Below are 17,226 nucleotides of genomic sequence, written 5' to 3' on the forward strand. Positions count from 1 at the left end.
GTGCTGAAACACATGGCCGACATGGCTTCTTAAGGCATGTGTGCCTCTAAGCCCCTCCATAATCTGGCATGGGCGCATAGGTATTTCCTCATTTGCATGGTGCCATGACCCCATGCAAGTGAGAAACCCACTTATGTGCCAGCGCAATCAGTATCCTAGATAGCATTGATGTCCCTTCTGTAATTGTGCCTCTGGGGCACAAAGCGGGCGTACACACCTTTGCGCTCCCGTGGAACAATGTATGACAAGGCCCACGGTGTTTGAATGTTCACCTGGCAGCAGAAGTAAAATCACCGATGCTCTTCATGATAGAGGCCTGTCTGTGGTGCCAGGAATCCCCCACGCACTGATTTGTAATCTTTAACCACATGATGGCTCAACAGGCTATACTGGCTATAGTCTGTGGCAATCACCTTGTTTTTACTTTATCTTCACCTCCATCACAAGCTCATCAAGACTCCCCGCACCTGTCCAACCAGTTTGGGACTGGGACGGTTGAGTGCACAGGTAAACTTCATGCGCTGGTAGGATTGAGGCCTTCACTCTTCCAAAGCAGATGGCAGCAGAGTATCACATTGTGCTAGTACGGTCTGCAAACAGTTGATAGTTTGAGAAGTCAGATGCCCGTAGGCCCAGTGTAACACTCCGTGCCATGGAATCTGTGGAAGGACACGGAGAAGTGGCACTCAACCTGGGCGGATGGTTGCCAGCAATACAGGATTGACCAGCAGGGAGTGGAGCTTGAAGCAAGCTAGGCAATATGCTTCCAACATGAACAGCTCTGCACAGACTGGTTTCATTTTTTTTATATCTAAAATGCCAATATAAGCCATTAAGGCTTTGCCTCTGAAGAGGCCCTGCGCTGCCTTGCACTGAATTAAAAAGTACCTCCGCAGCAGATCAGAGACATATTAAAAAAATCATGCTGGTTTTAAAAACATAGAAGTAAAACAGTGGTTTCCTTCGGGAGAGACTGAGCCTAAAGCTCCTAGGCAAAGTAATAGGATTTAAAAAAATTAGATTGAGTTTATACAATTAATTTTATTCACTGTATAAAGATAGTTGATATATGCTGAAGTGTTTTTACACATTACAGATGCTCTAACAGTGAAGGTGAATAATGGCATTTGTGAAAAGCTATGCATTGTGTTGTACATAGAATGAATATATATTATATTTTTTTACTAGGGGTTGAAACACTTATGAATTGTCAGCATTAGTCAAAATAAGAGTACAATGTTCACATAATCAAGTCCAGTAGTTAATTTGTCCATGTTTCGACCTTACATGAAAATGTTTTATTCAGGCTCAGAGCAAAGCATATGAAGCAACCAGTTAAGGAATGAAAAAAATGACGGTTATTGGATTGCAAATAGGTCAGGGCATTAATGCACAAGTTAAGTACCTTCGTAAACGATACATCTTTAACATTAGTGATAGATTCCTTACGTTAGAATTACCCCCAGGCGTCGAACTGGATCCGGAAAGTTTGTCAGCAGTACCCCTGCGCGTCGGTAGGAGTCATCGTGCGGCTCCGTGTGTGTGTAATCGCCGAGAGGAGGTCACTGGGCGTACTTAGACGTGTGCGGATGTCAGTTATGTACACTTCACGCACCAGGAACGCAGAGCCATGCAAGAAAGTGACCATTGGTGCCAAAAAACTAGGGCCCTGAAAGGGATGTCCTTAACCCTAGAAATAAGTTCACAGAACAGGGCGGAAGGGGTAGGGCGGTAAGTAATCTATTACGAATGTTTTACAGATATATCGTTACCGAAGGTAAGTAACTTGTGCATCTGAAAGAAACACGTAGTGATAGATTCCTTACCTTAGAACAGATACCCCAGCAATACCAACCCCGGTGGTGGTCTGCGAACCAAGATCACACCAGGAAGTCCTGGAGAACAGAACGGCCAAAGAAGCAGTCTCTCCGAACTTCGCTGTCCAGGCAGTAATGCTTGGTAAATGTGTAAAGAGAGGCCTACGTAGCTGCCAAACAGATGTCATGCAAGGGAACTCCCCGTCATAAAGCAGCAGTGGCTGCCGTCGCCCTGGTAGAATGGGCGCTTAGCCCCAATGGAGGCTCCTTTTTAGCCAAAAAACAACAAGCCTTAATGCAGACCGAGCCACCAAGAGATGGTCAGCTTGTGCACAGCCCAACATTTCTTGGCGCCCACGTAGCCAACAAAGAGGTGGTCATCTACCCGGAACGGTTGTGTGCAGGTGAGGTAGAATGAGAGCACACGTTTTGGATCCAGACGGCGGAGCCTTTCTTCCTCTTGAGGGATGGGAAAGAAGGTGGGCAAAGTGATTATCTGCCCGATGTGAAAGGCAGCGACAACCTTTGGCAGAAAAGATGAATGAGTCCTTAGAACTTTGTCTGGATGGACAAAGAAAAGGATGTTTAGAAGAAAAAGCCTGAAACTCACTCTTCTGGCAGAGGTGCTAGCCACCAGGAAAGCGGTCTTTAAAGTAAGACGACGTAGAGGACAGTTGTGGAGTGGCTCAAAGGGAGCCACATCAGATATATCCGAACCAGGTTCAAGTCTCACTGAGGCATTATGAAAAGAACAGGATGGAAATGATGAGCAATGCCCTTTAAGAATATATTTACAACAGGGGACTTGAAAAGGGAAGGCTGATCTGGAAGACGTAAAAAGGCAGAAATGGCCGAGAGATAGTCCTGGATAGTGCCCAGAGCAGAGCCCTGCTGGTCCAAAGAAAGGAGGAATAGGAGGACCTCTGAGGGGCAGAAAGGGGACCCACAGCCTTTGCTGTGCACCATGCCACAAATTCATTCCATCTGCAGGCGTATATCGTCTTTGTGGAGGGACGCCTGGCTGTCAATATCACATCACAAACTTTTTGGGAGGGAGATCAAAAGTAGTCAACTGCCGCCACTCAATCTACGCAAGGAGGTGGAGGCTGGACAGGTTCAGGTGGAGGATTATCCCCTGTTGCTGTGACAAAATATCCCCGATCAGACTGCTGCTTCGGGAGAATCTATAGCCATGCTGGGTTGCTCTGTATACCATACTCTGAGCCCAGTCAGGAGCCACAAGAATTACTTGGGGCCCGATCGTGCTTGATCTTCAGCACTTGTAGTATAGGTGGAAAGGCGTATAGTAGACCACAAGTCCACTCGCGACGAAAAGAATTGCCTAGCTAGTGTCGCCTTGAAAAATTCCAACTCAGAACTGATGACATTTCGCATTCTCTTCAGTGGCGATTAGATTTAACCAAGGCTCTCCCCACTGCTGAAAGAGACCTTGCGCCACGTCAGAGTTCAGACACCATTCGTGCTCCATCATGCACCAGCAGCTGAGTTAGTCCTCCCTGGTGTTCAGAGAACCTGCCAAGTGTTGAACCACCGGGAAAATGCCCTGATCCAGCCATGTCTAGAGGTACAGAACATCCAGACAGGGTAGGGTGGGGTAGTGGACCCTCTGTTGCAGTACCACAGTGAATTGGGTGAGACTTTGGCACCTTGATGGAAAACCCGCGCAAATTCAGGAGGTCAGCTGTAGTCAAGAGGTGGGAGTTAACTGCCTGGGGCGAGCCCGCCTTCAACCACCAGTCGAGATTGGGAAAGACTGGAACCCCTGATCTACACAGATGAGCTGCAACCACCGCCATCACTTTGTGAAAACCCGAGGACGCTTGTACGGCCTAAGGGAAGCACTGTAAACTGAAAATGCTCGTGGCCTACTGTGAAACGCAGGTAACGCCGGTGGGCCGGCAGGAAGGTGATGTGGAAATATGCGTCCTGCAAGTCCAACGCTACCATTCATTCTCCAGGGTCGAGGGCAGAAGGCTTTGCTGTGGATGCTGCAGGGTGGAGGTTGACTGACCCGCCCCCCTGGCCCCCCCAGAAACAGCCTCCGCGGTTCCCACATCTGCGCGGAGGTTGTTGCTCCGCAGACCTGTGGCTCTCGAACGAACGTGTTAAGGCACTCCTTCCATGGCCACCGAAGGAGTGAAAAGCAGAAGGCTGAGCAGCAGACAGGCCCAAGGACTTGGCCGTAGCCCGGGAGTCCTTAAAGCGCTCCTGCACACAATCTGCCTTATTGCCAAAGAGGCGAATGCCATTAAAGGGCATGTCCTTCAAAGTGTTCTGGACATCCCCCCAAGAAGTCAGTTGCCCTCAGCAAGGCTTGGCGCCGAGGCCCCACCGTCATGGGCTACAGAGCCAACTTTGACTTGTGCATGGCTGTCCTTTCTTCAGACAGCGCCCCGGCGAAACTAATTAGGACGCCTGGATGAAGAGCCCCAATTGGGGCAAAACCAGTCCTGGGTTGCTTGTGCTCCTTGCCTAGCAGTTCGGGCTGGACTGTTCCCATGAACGACAGGAAGACTGATTTGCTTAGGCTGGGTTCAAACTGAGGAGGCGTATTGGGCAAAAGAATGATGCATTCAATGCTACCCTGAAATATTGCAAGCGGTTAGACTTATTGCAAGCTTTCCTCCCATCACCTTTAGTGTGTATGAAGTAAAGTCTAGTGGCCTGCTCTTAACAACAAGCATTTGCAATGCAATAGGTCTCACATTTATGAGAGTTTAAGCTCTTGGCATTGTAAATGACTATACATTTTATTGAGGTTTTAAAAACCAAAACAAATGGTCACTTGCAATGCCAATAGCTCAAACTCGTGTAAATGTGATACCTATTGCATTGCAAATACTGGTTATATATTGGTTATATATTGCAACAAGCATTCCCAAACCTGGAATGGGTGGGACAGACCGTCAAATTCAAAGAGTGGAATGATATCTTTTCAGAAACCCATGGAATTGAGAGCATAGCAAACCGCAAGCTATTCTGACACGTGGGAGAATTTATTTTCAGAGAGCAACTGATGCAGACTACACCCTAATAATCCTCGCAAGGTTGGTGAGCTGGCTTCCTCACTACGTGCAGACTTCAGGAGGAGTATTACATAAAGTGCCTCAGGGGCATAAAAGGAGTTGGAGCCTGCTGTGCCTGCCCCCATGTCACTCCGGTATTACAGAAGGGGCTGCAGACCCTTGTGCGGCCCGTTCTGTAATACCAATAGTACTGGCGCACATAAAGCACCAGCACTATCTTCAGGGAAAATGCTCTCATTTGCATGGGGGCGTGCCCCATGCAAATGAGGGAATCCCTTTGCCTCTGCACTGGTGCCATATTACAGACCGAGGCAAAGAAGCGGTCAGGGGGCGTACTGACAGTGTGCCCCCGATGGCAGCCCTCTGCAGGAGGTCCCCTGCAGGCGGGTGCAGTCACTGAATGCACCCGCCTCCAAAGGGGATCTCTAAACCCCTTTTAAAGTGGACAGGATGCCGCCTGCACTGAAAATACGGAGCGGTTTTAAAGCAGCCGGTCCCTTTTTTCACATAAAGGCACTCCACCAAGACAGCGCAAGTTCACAGCTGTCCGAAGCAAGCGCATATCGTAGTTTTCCTGCATTGCACTGGCCCACCTTTAAGGTGCGCCCAGCGCAATGAAGGAAAATGTGCACATCTAGGGCCGCGTTATACATGCAGCACAAGCGGAAAGCTGGTGGCAACTACGCCAGGTGATCACTCCATTTCAGGCTGTTGGGGGGAGGGGTGGGACATTTGCTAGAGAGCTCAAGGTAGTTCATAAAAACAGAACTGTATGCACTTCAGAATCCTGGGCCAAAGAACTTCCAAAGTGGCAAAAGAGGTCATCAAATAGTAAGGTGAATTAGAGTGGATTTTTTCCTCATCGACGAGTAGTGGGGGCACGGATGGCTATGTTAACAAAATCTGTGGGTCTATTTATGCTGATGTTGGGAGCAAGGTGCCCTCTCTGGTGTGAAAAATAGATGGGGACGGTTATGCAACCTGGTCTGACCAATTCGGAGCGGCTAGAAAGGGGGGTTGGTTTCAATGGAAGTGAGGTGGTGCAATTTGTATGTAATAAAGGGTTCCAGGGGTATCTCTCCAGTGGGAAATTAACAGTTTACACCTTTCAAGTACACTGACAAATGCATTTAAAAAGGGGAGTTTGGAACAGGTCTTTGACTATTCATGGACTTTCAGCAGCATCGAAAGAACACTATTAAATCTAAGTTATTTTACAGTAAGGCAGAGGTTATACATATGGCAAAGACAATAAAAATATCAATTAGTCACTCAGGTATTCAGTTATAGATTCTACTATATGTGGTAAAGTTAAAGAGGTTGAAATTCTTGTGGAGAATGAAATTATAGGTAAGTCTAGATGCTGCTCCGACAGGCAGGGAAGGAGGGGCCAGTTATCAGAGCTGGAAGATTTACTGGGATCTTCACACTGCAAGTTTATAGTACTAATGATGATTCACAAATGTTCCACAATTTACCTTTGGAACTGGCCTCGTGGGAAGGACCTCATACAGAGATTTAAATCTGCCACTAGACTCCTCAATACATTTTTTTTGCAATCAAAGATTTATTGAAACGTACAACTCCTTTTAGCAAAAACCTTCAGGCAGCAGGACAGTGCGATTAGTTATATTTGCATATAGTATATACATGTTCTCCAAACTTTCTTAAAGGAGTCTTAAAGGGAAGCCTGTTTACACAGCCATCGAAACTAGAAGAAAGTCTATATTATATCTTAGTATACAATGTATTAATCACGAACATTCCAGCTCCAGTTTCAAGGTGGTGAGGGAGGGCAAATCTGGGACAGAGGGGTGGTAATGGTGACGGGGAAGTGGCTGGGAGAAACAATTTCACTGATCAAGCATATTGTCAATTTGAATCAGTACATTACTAAAAATTAAGTACCTGGAACATTTGTATTCCAGCATGGTTGTAGATTTTCTTGGCCCACCATAGTACCATCCACACTCGATAGGTCAGGAATGTGTTTGCCATCCACTTCCTTTCTATGTAGAGCTACTGACATATGCCCTGGTCAAGCTTTGGTAGTACTCATGGTTTTAACATGTTTTAAGGGGGGGGTAGGGGGAGACCTTTTTGAACTAGGTCATTTTATCAGCAACAATTTTCCAATGGCATAAATGGTCACAATTTGTACAACGACATATTGAGGGGAGTATGTGCTTCTCACGCATGAGTTGTTGTACACAAAACGATGTTGCAGTATGCCTAGGTATGTTAATGGATATTCCGTCCTCTGTCACCCAACAATATCAAGGGATTCCTATGCAGAAAAATGCAGTTATAGTTTGGATTGTACTCTCAATACATTTGACGGACGTTGTATGTGTTGAACACGTTTTGCTTCCCAGCATCTCCAATGATCCTAGGGACTACAGTGAACTGTCCTTATTAATTTAAATAATGCTTCTCAGAAGGTTAATTGGGGAAAAGGTGGATAGTAATGGACTCGTTCTTTGACAAACGATAGTAAAAGCACAGACTGCAGATCTCATATTGGTACAATCTTAGATTCTATGGAAGGAGAATATTAAGTGTTCCCACTCTAATTATATGAAATTATTTCGTCATTAGCACAGCTAATTTCAACTTTACTGTGTAATATCAACACAAGAGTGCAAGACTGAAGCCCAACAACAACTCCTATTACACTACTTGAGGGTAAGGGGGTGGTTTCATCTCCCATTAAGAAAGCAATTGTGTCCCAATGCAAACCCATTGGAATCTCAGAATATTTTTCTACCTACTTTCGCCATTCTTACTGTCTGCTCCAAATGGGATTATGTTAAGGGACCTCATGATATGGGGTCTTTCACAAATTTGCTAAAAAGGGTAAAAGACCTAGTGATACGTCTCACTGAATGACCCATTTAATAAACAGATTCTAAAATGTTAGCTAATCGTCAGGTCCCTATGAAAATCAAGTCAGCCAATCCCATATACCAGTTTCGTAAGTGTAGGGATACTACCACTCCTACCAACTAACTTTGCATATGCAGTACCATCGAGTACAATGCAATTGTAATAAGGTAGAGAGAAAATTAATCACGTTTTCCAAGGCTTAACCCGTCTGCCAAACTAAATCAGACCCCTAGCATCGGTCAGCCCATACTCTGCCCATGCAGTCAAATCACTACCTTAATACTGGCTGAAAGCTAACAGCCTATCGTGAACACAAAGAACACTTTGGCCACTGTACGTTATGCCCTAACCAGACAGCTAATCTCTCCCAGAAAGGGAAGCCAACCGGTTACCAACAGCCCCTCACAAGAAATGCAAATGGACGAGGAGCTGCCACTTAGGATGATGTCCGGTCGAACTGTGGATAGTCAAACACCCACTCAGATAACCTCAATTGAGCAACTCTAGTCAGGTAACTTGAGTCTGACAACCTACCAGCTTTTAATATTGTGCTATGCAGAAACTGCAAGTCCAGAAGACATCCACAATACCACAGAGTGGCCTTGAAGCAGAGGGAAGGGCCAACAGGTCGGCATTTTCAGAGTAAAGAAACGTGGTTAACAGCAAAGTCTGAGAGAATGATATATGGAGTATACTGTGAGCGGTAGAACAGGGGCAGGGCGTGCACTCACCTTGCATCATGCTTCTGTAGGCTGTGTCTGTGATGGCGTAGATATGTGGTGGCATCTCATGGCGCTTTTTGCCCTTGTACATGTCCACAATCTCCTCAGAGTAAATGGGAAAATTCTTATATGGGTTGATGACTACGCAAAACAGTCCAGAGTAAGTCTGTACAAGGAAGGAAAAAAAGAACAGAGAATTAGTCTGAGAAGGCATTAGATCATCATGTGGACTGACCACAGCAAGCTGACAAGGAGGGCCCTACTACCAAGACATGGTACTGAGACCAAGGAGACACTGGAGGAGGAACAGTGGGTTAGGGATGGTGACAAGACTAAGCTATGAAAATCCCAAAATGTGAGATGGGGCTGAAATTACTGCAAGGACACCCTGATAAGGTTTGGGGCTTTCAGACTAAAGCATGGGCAGAATAATTGCTATCAAGGCAATTAGACCCTGCACTGGATGAAAGTTGGGGTGCTGCCACCAAAGCAAGGAGACAAGGGGGGTGAGCGGCCTACCCAAGTACTACAAAGGAAGTGTGTAAACATAAATTGTGCAAGTGTGAAGTAACAGGGAGCTATGGCAACGAGAGGAGAAAACCTAATGGAGCCAAGCAGAAGGGCCCTATGAAGTACAGGGAGGAAGCGTGCTTGAACAAATGTTGCAACACTAAGGGAGAGAAGAAATGGGAAACAAGCTTCACACTGAAAAGCTTACAGAAATAGTGGGTCAAGGGCGGCAGCACCACTGAGTATTGGAAGATATGGGCGAGGCTTTAGATTGACACTGGCCATGACATTTTAGGTAGGCGCCCTTGTGTTGTCACAAGAACTACAGTAGCACACTCAAGGTGGTTTTCGTCAGACTGCGCACACTATTGACTTGGATTTAGCATCAAGGAGCTAAAACATGAATGTGGGACCCTGCAGGTCATCTACTCTAAGATGACCACTACTAAAGAGCAAGCTGCATCTGTGTGGATACCAGTGGAGCTAGTTTACTCAACTTCTGAACTTATACAACCTGGAGGTCATGATTTTAAAAACACTGCCTAGAAAAATCCTCATTTTTCAGAGCTAGTTAAGGAGTACTGCTCAGTATTTACCTGGATACTATTCTAGTGTAGAAACGTCCATAACACCGCTTCCTCAGATCACAGCATTGACAAATTAGGGGGTTGACAAAGGGACAGTAGCTGGCATTTGAAGAAAAGAAATGTTTTGCCTTGACCAAAGACCACTGGTCACTGAACATCTGTGAGCAATAAATAGAAAGCTCTAAAAACATCTGTAAACACTCAAAGACTGCCCTCAAGGCAGTGGAGACTAAACACTGCCCACAAAGATGGGCCCAGATAAGGCTGCATGCTGCTCACATAAATATGACCCCAATATTAGGCATGGGTTAGACTGCCTGCTTTCCATACAAAGACGGGGTGCAAAATGGGGAGCAGAGCACTGGCTAAGCATACAAACTTCAGCTTCATTAGGGGAGGGGGAAAGCATGTGAGCAAATATGTAAAGGCACTCTGAGCTCGGAAATACTTTAGAGACCATAAAAGGTATGATGAAACACCTTTAAGCTAAATGCTACTCCACAGAACAAACATTTAAAAAAGGCATCAATAAGTGGCTCTTAAGAGGGAGGAATGCCGAGCCACTGGTTTGCTGATGTGATTTGCCTATAGTACTAATCTGGGCAATGTTGCAAGGAGGCAAAAAAGGTTCCTTAGAAAGCCAAGCAGTCGTCCTGATCTCAGTCAAGGGTCCAGTTGCAGCTGGACAGCCGAGCACGTTGTTAAGCTGCTTATACAGTCAAAGGCTGGAAGGACGATCTTTACTTTGACACCATGTCTATCAGTTAAATACATGTGGAAATAAACAATGTTAGGACTTCATTTACTCTAAACAAAATATGGATATTTACCAATAATGGCCCAAAAATATATATGGATAAATATAAGGAAAAGGTCACAAAAGCAAATACCATAAAACCGGTAGACCTAAACAGGATACACAACCCAGAGACCAGGTTATCAATTGTTAACAGACACCTGCTGGGAGAGTTCCTGTCCAAGTCCTTTCAAGAGCGGGTCGGAAGGGTGTAACTAAAGCCTTTGTAAATGGGGCCAGAAAATAGAAACCAAAATAAATGGCGAAAGCTGAAAGGCCAGGTAATGCCATTCTGAAGCAGTGACTGCTCGGCCACGTGCAAGCCATGGACCCCGCGAGTGCTGGGTGTTTTATTCAAAGATACAACACTGTGCAGTAAAGGACGCTGGTAGGGCCCCTTACTGAGGCCTCGTCGCTGCAGACACAGGCATCGCTCGGACTCCGGGTCAAGGCAGGGCCGACCAGCCCGGCCCCGAGCTCTTAATCCCAAGCTTGTGATCAGGGAGGTCATCGCTGTGGAAGCACGAGGCGGGGGTCGAGCTGGAGTTGAAAGAAATATCTGCGTAACATCCTTGAGGTCAGACAGGAAAATATGGTTGTCAGGTGAGATGCCAAAGGGCACGCTGTACACTTCGGGGGCCTCGGAGAAAACGATAGCTGCCTCCACAGCAGTGCAGTGACTTTCGTCCACAGCAGCTGATACCAGAGGGCACCACGAGTCATTTGGTAGTGGCAGCTCCAGCTGACCCCCTTCGGGCCCTGCACGAGTGCCACCCCGTGCAGTAATGCTTGTGCGAGGTGGCACCTTTGGGTGTGATCGGAGCATGGAAGCAATCACATTGGGATCAGCTCCTCACACCACCTCATATCCCTCTGCTGACCAGGAGACAGCCCAGCAATCCTTAGTCACGCGCCACAGATGTAAATTAGTATTTCCATGTGCTCCAACAAATCTGGATACCATTCTGTCAAACATCCAAACTTCCGGGAGGGGGGGGCCTAGGACTTTGCGCACACGGCAATCAGTCTACAGAGTGAGACTTGAGAGAGAAGGCAGAGGCTATCAGAAAAATCTTACTTGGTCAGTGTTTGCTTGCCCATGAGAGACTACAGCAAGAGAGCTGGAGGTAGGACTAGAGCACAGGTAGGCAGGTGTAACCAGAACTGAGGGAGGCTTGAGAAAGCCTAGAGTGCCTTCTTAGATTTTAAGGGGAAGGTAAACTCTAGATGGTACAGTAGAAGATCCAAAGCACTTGGTTTGTCTTCCTACTTCTTCACAAGCAAGTTGCCCAGAAATTACAGTCCTCTTTTAAGTCTCACAAGAACCCCCAGCCGCCCAACTACATGGAACAGGGCTTTATAATAAAAAAAAATATAAGTATAAACCCCCCCAAATAGACAGTTAAGGTTATATTTGCTGCAAACTCGAGTGCAGCAGATCTAAGTTTTAATTGTGCCAAGTTAGAGTTTATAGGCCCGAGGGGTGGAGTGCTTTACACAAAGAACCTGTTCCAGCACGTGTGGCTACTGTGGAATGGGCAGGCCCTTACATAAACTCGGAGGTAACACAAGCCAAGGCAGAAAGATTTACAAACAGAGGTTGGGGTCGGTTGGAAGTAGAGCGCTGCAATTTGAAGGAGCATCCCAATCTGAAGGAGGCGCAAACCATTTGCTACACGCACAGGGGAAGGGAAATACAGGACTATGTAGATTTAAGTAATCGAAGGGGGGAGGGGCACAAACTGGTCACCAAGGGGCACATTTTGTGCAAAAAGACTCCTGTGCCCATTCCTGAAGCCAAGTTACGAGAGCTCTTGGGCTACCTCAAGCACCAGATCACTAGTGGAGGAATGTGTACGTAAGGCACATAAGATTGTACCAAAGAGAATCCCAGAAAGGAGCTGACGGTAACAGGCCTGTCTCATCAGCGACTCAGGCTCTTGACACGGACCTCTGATTTTTACCCAAGGAGCAATTCACCCACTGCAGCAAGGGCCGTACATCAATAAAAACCCTACTTTGGAAGGGTCTCAAGGGTTAATTCAAGGAGCGGTGACGCTTTTCTGTCCTCCAGTGTTAGTTCCAATTTAAGCAAATGAATTTCCTGCTGGTTGCTACACGATGTTGCAGTAGTTATGCCCACCTTCCATGATCAGTTTTGGCCTCAGTTTGGACCGCAAGATGGGGAACTCACTGGGATTCTATTCCCTGCTGAGCCTTAGTTTGGAGTTTGCCACCAATAAGACCAAAATCGTGATCTTCAGGAAGAGCACTTAACCATGGGGCTCCACCAGGACCAGCACAAAGAAGCTTGAGATTGTAATCCACAGCAAACTCGAGATGACCACCCAAGTTCACTCAATCACTGCCTCCTGCTTCATACCCTGAACATGTGAAGGAAGATTTCAAAAGGCTCCCAATCAGCACCTGAAAAACCTAAATCACTCCCTTGTTACAAGGGAGCTGGTCTACAGGTACGCCCTCTATGCAGGAATCAGCAAATACGCACCATAAAGCTGCATACCATTCAGAATACCCCTCAACCTCCCACACTTCACTTATACCACACCCTGAAGGTGCTCCACTGGCTCGCCATACACAAACTGGAACAGTTCAAACTCCTCACAGCACACTTCAGGAACCATGACACTAACCCAGCATACCTCACATTTGCTTACACAAACCTTCGACATCACCGCTCAAACGTCTACTTACACACATCCCATGCATACAGACAAGGGAATCCGGCAGTTAACCTTTTCCAACATTGCTCCTAAAGCGAGGAACGAAAGGCTACTAAACAGGCGCTTTCGCCTCACTTCTTGAATTCCACATGAAGCTGAAGCCCCAACGTGACGAGGTGCTCTACAAATCTGCATAACATCACGGTGCGTTCCAGAGACTGGGTCAATGCTTCAGGAACTCATGCAATGTGCTAGGCCATGTGTTAAGGGTGTTATTCAAGTGTTCCGTACGGTGCTGGGGTGAGGTCCAGTCTAGCTCTGCCTCCACTGCAAGCAGAGCCCATCTAGCAGCCGGCAGTATTAAGGCATGTGAAGGCTGTCCTTACAGACTGCTTCCAACAAGTTAATACCTGCACACCTGGAGTGTGCAGTGCTTATCCGTTATTTCACTCAACAGCAAAGTGAACACGGAAAAATGCTTACCGAGCCCACAAGTCTGTTTAACTATACCACGCTGGCTCCTTGGCAGTCATAAATCGGGGCCGCATGTGGGACGATAATACTGCAGACCGCAGGACTGCCTAAGAGGGCAGCTGGTGCAAGGATCTTACAACTGCCCCAGCTCTCCTTTGACACTTGCATTGAAGTGAACAAAGAGGGGACATTTGCCTTGGGAAACTAAATGGATATCACATCAGGCTTCTGGCATTGGCGAGCTGGGCCCAGGTCGCCAAGTGTTGACATGGTCTGTTAGTGCATGGTTCTCCCAAAACATTTTTGCCTTCATCCTAAATTTTTTTTCACACGTATTTGGTGGTGTTGGGACTCTGGGCACTTTATCACTGCTGATCAGTGCTAGAGTGCACGTGATCTCTCCTGTAAACTTGGTAAGATTGATCTACTCCCGTTTGGCATACTTAATTTACCTCCAAGTTCCTTGTACAGAGGTATCACATATACCCAGGGCCTGTAAATTAAATGCTACAGTGGGCCTGCAGCGCTGCTTGCGCTACCCACAGAAGTAGCCTTTCTAACTGGTCTCTGGCCTCTGCCACTGCAGAGCCTGCATGCGCCGTTCACTGCCACAGTGACTTGCCATTTAAAGTGTTTAGCAAGTCTGAAACTCTCCTTTCACTACATATAGGTCACACTTAAGGTAGGCCTTAGGTAGCCCTATGGGCAGGGTGATGGAGGTAAAAGGTAGAGCATGTGCCTTTGTCACTACCAGGACATGCCACACAACAAACTGCCTATTTGGTTTCTCACTGATGTGAGGAGGCTACCCTCATAGGTTTGCATTGGGAATTCCTGGATGTGTTTCAGTGGTAATTTCTAATCTGGAAGGAGTACCATTACCATGGTTGGCGAAGGGGGTGGAAAGAGCGAAGTGAAGGGGTGTGGAAAGAGCAAAGCAGTGTGGAAAGAGCGAAGGGGGAAAAGGAAAAAGAAGAAAGAGAAGGAGAAAGAAAATCTCTTTATACATTGCCTCTGGGATAATCCTGAATGCTCTGCCAAACTATCAAGGGGTGAGCAGGGGTTATCTTGGGTGTGTAACTCCCTTACTCTAACTAGTGGTGGGTTCTGCATGGCTTAGGTGCATACTCTAGCCAACCAGAAACCCCAATTTTAACACCAAGCTACAGTGATCGCTTATTAACACCACAAGTGCTGTTTATAACACCATACGCCACCTTTCTAGCCTGCTCACCTACCCCATGCAGCTACCCACCTACCGCTCCCTTCATAACACACTTCCCACTAGCCCCAATACTCCAGCAGGGTGATGGAGATATTCAGTGGGTGATTCAGGAGAATTGTTGCAAGGTGCTATGGTGACGGTTGAGATGCCCGAAGCGGTTCTGCTACGGAGACTACCTTATGGGTATAAAAAGGGGGCCACTGCTTCCAAATTGTCTTCACCAGTGATAACGAGGGAGCTTAATACAGTGCTTAATTTAAGCAGGTGCTTTCAGGTGCTCAGCACCGGCACTTTTCACAGGGCAGGGGTACGCTTTCTGGTCCTGCAGGTTGTGGTCTCAATATTAATTGCCAAATATGTTATTCACACTTATGTTATGTTATTCACACTTATACCGTGCACAGCTGCCCCAGCAAAGGGGCGTCCTGGCGCTTTAACAAGGTACACAAAACTCAACACTAATAGAAGACCAGAAAGAGGAGGTCACCGAACGCAGTTATAATACAATATATTATAATATAAATATATTATATAAATATAAAATAAAAAGAACCACATACCTTGCATGGTGACAGGCTGGTATGTTTTCATAAGCAGACATACATCTGTTCAGGCAGGCATGAGTGTATCACCACTTTAGTGATGTCGTCACGCCAGTCATGAATCCAAGAAATCATTAACGAATGGCTTGCATTCTATTCCCAGAGTCTGCTGCACCCTGCCACTGCCTGAGGATAAGCCTCCCATTGGATAATTGTAGTGGGGGCCTGCAGCCCTGCATTGCTACTAACCTCAACCTGCTTGATGTGGCTGTGGCCCACCGCAATTTGTACGCTATGGAGTCACCTGCAGTTTCCATGCGCTGCCTCAAATCATGCTAATTGCTGTGCTTGAGCCCAGTAGGTGCAACAGCCATACTCTTGTTCACAGGCATTGCTTCTTCAGACAGTGCTTGTGCTGTGGCAGGCAAGGTCACGGCAAGCTAAGCAGTGGATGCCTATGCAGTCGTCATAACTGGACCAAACTAATTACAGGCAGCACTAGCAGTGACATGACCTGCTGTGCTCAAGCAACCTCCTGACCTGCAACAAACCCAGTCAGACCGCACGGATTAATAAGTTCAAAAAAAGCGTTTTCATTTGATGTACATTTTGTTTTTGCACTCATCTGTCGGTGTAGGTAAAGAAGTAAAAATCATGTCTTAGTGGACAGACAGTAGAGCTTGGTCACAGGATAGGGACTCGGGTGTTGAAAGTTGGGCACACCGGCGGTAGAAGTGGGCTGTAGCCTCCTTGGCAGCATTTTCAGCCCTTGCACTTCATTTTTAGGGCTCGCCTGCTGTGCGCATGCGCATAGCTGGCGAAGCTCTATAGGGGCTTAAACAGCGTTTACCCAAGCACGATTCCACTGGCAATTTCTTGAAGGGCATGTGCTTTTTAGGTCATTGCGCAAGCGCAAGCCCTAAAAAGCGCGTGCACAAGGCCACCAGCCGCCCGCCTGCCTGCCTCGCATTACCACACCAAAGGCAGCTTCTCAGCGTGCGCTCATCCCCTAATTATTCACGGCCGGCCGTGTCTCCTTTTATGCTAACTCCCTCTGTACCTCTCCTTGCATCCTCCTCTTTACTTCGATTCCTGCCGTTTTCTCTCTTCTCCGGCTGTTTGCTTTGCTTCCTTGTTAGGACGTGTGCCCCCCCTCACCCTCACACTCACCCACACTCACCCACACTCACCCACACACACTCACCCACTCACACTCACCCACCCTCAACCCCCCACACTCACCCACCCTCACCCACCCTCAACCCCCCACACTCACCCACCCTCACCCACCCTCAACCCCCCACACTCACCCACACTCACCCACCCTCAACCCCCCACACTCACCCACACTCACCCACCCTCAACCCCCCACACTCACCCACACTCACTCACCCACACTCACTCACCCACACTCACCCACACTCACTCACCCACACTCACCCACACTCACTCACCCACACTCACTCACCCACACTCACCCACACTCACTCACCCACACTCACCCACACTCACTCACCCACACTCACCCACACTCACCCACACTCACTCACCCACACTCACCCACACTCACCCACACTCACCCACCCTCAACCCCCCACACTCACCCACCCTCACCCACCCTCAACCCCCCACACTCACCCACACTCACCCACCCTCAACCCCCCACACTCACCCACACTCACCCACCCTCAACCCCCCACCCACCCTCACCCACCCACACTCACCCACCCACACTCACCCACCCACACTCACCCACCCACACTCACCCACCCACACTCACCCACCCACACTCACCCACCCACACTCACCCACCCACACTCACCCACCCACACTCACCCACCCACACTCACCCACCCACACTCACCCACCCACACTCACCCACCCACACTCACCCACCCACACTCACCCACCCACACTCACCCACCCACACTCACCC

At 47.6% G+C, this 17,226-nt stretch overlaps 1 protein-coding gene across 5 annotated transcripts in view; it reads right to left on the minus strand.

Annotated features, from left to right (window-relative positions):
• MYH9 (myosin heavy chain 9) overlaps window positions 1–17,226 on the minus strand; it is a 238,712-nt gene that overhangs the window by 140,393 nt on the left and 81,093 nt on the right. For all 5 annotated transcript variants that reach the window (XM_078640470.1, XM_078640476.1, XM_078640479.1 and 2 more), the window contains exon 3: window positions 8,482–8,638. In XM_078640470.1, the coding sequence (XP_078496596.1) occupies window positions 8,482–8,638 (157 nt within the window). The remainder of the gene's footprint in view (window positions 1–8,481; window positions 8,639–17,226) is intronic.

The sequence above is a fragment of the Lissotriton helveticus genome, chromosome 1_1 (genome assembly GCF_964261635.1).
Source record: "Lissotriton helveticus chromosome 1_1, aLisHel1.1, whole genome shotgun sequence".
NCBI lineage: Eukaryota > Metazoa > Chordata > Amphibia > Caudata > Salamandridae > Lissotriton > Lissotriton helveticus.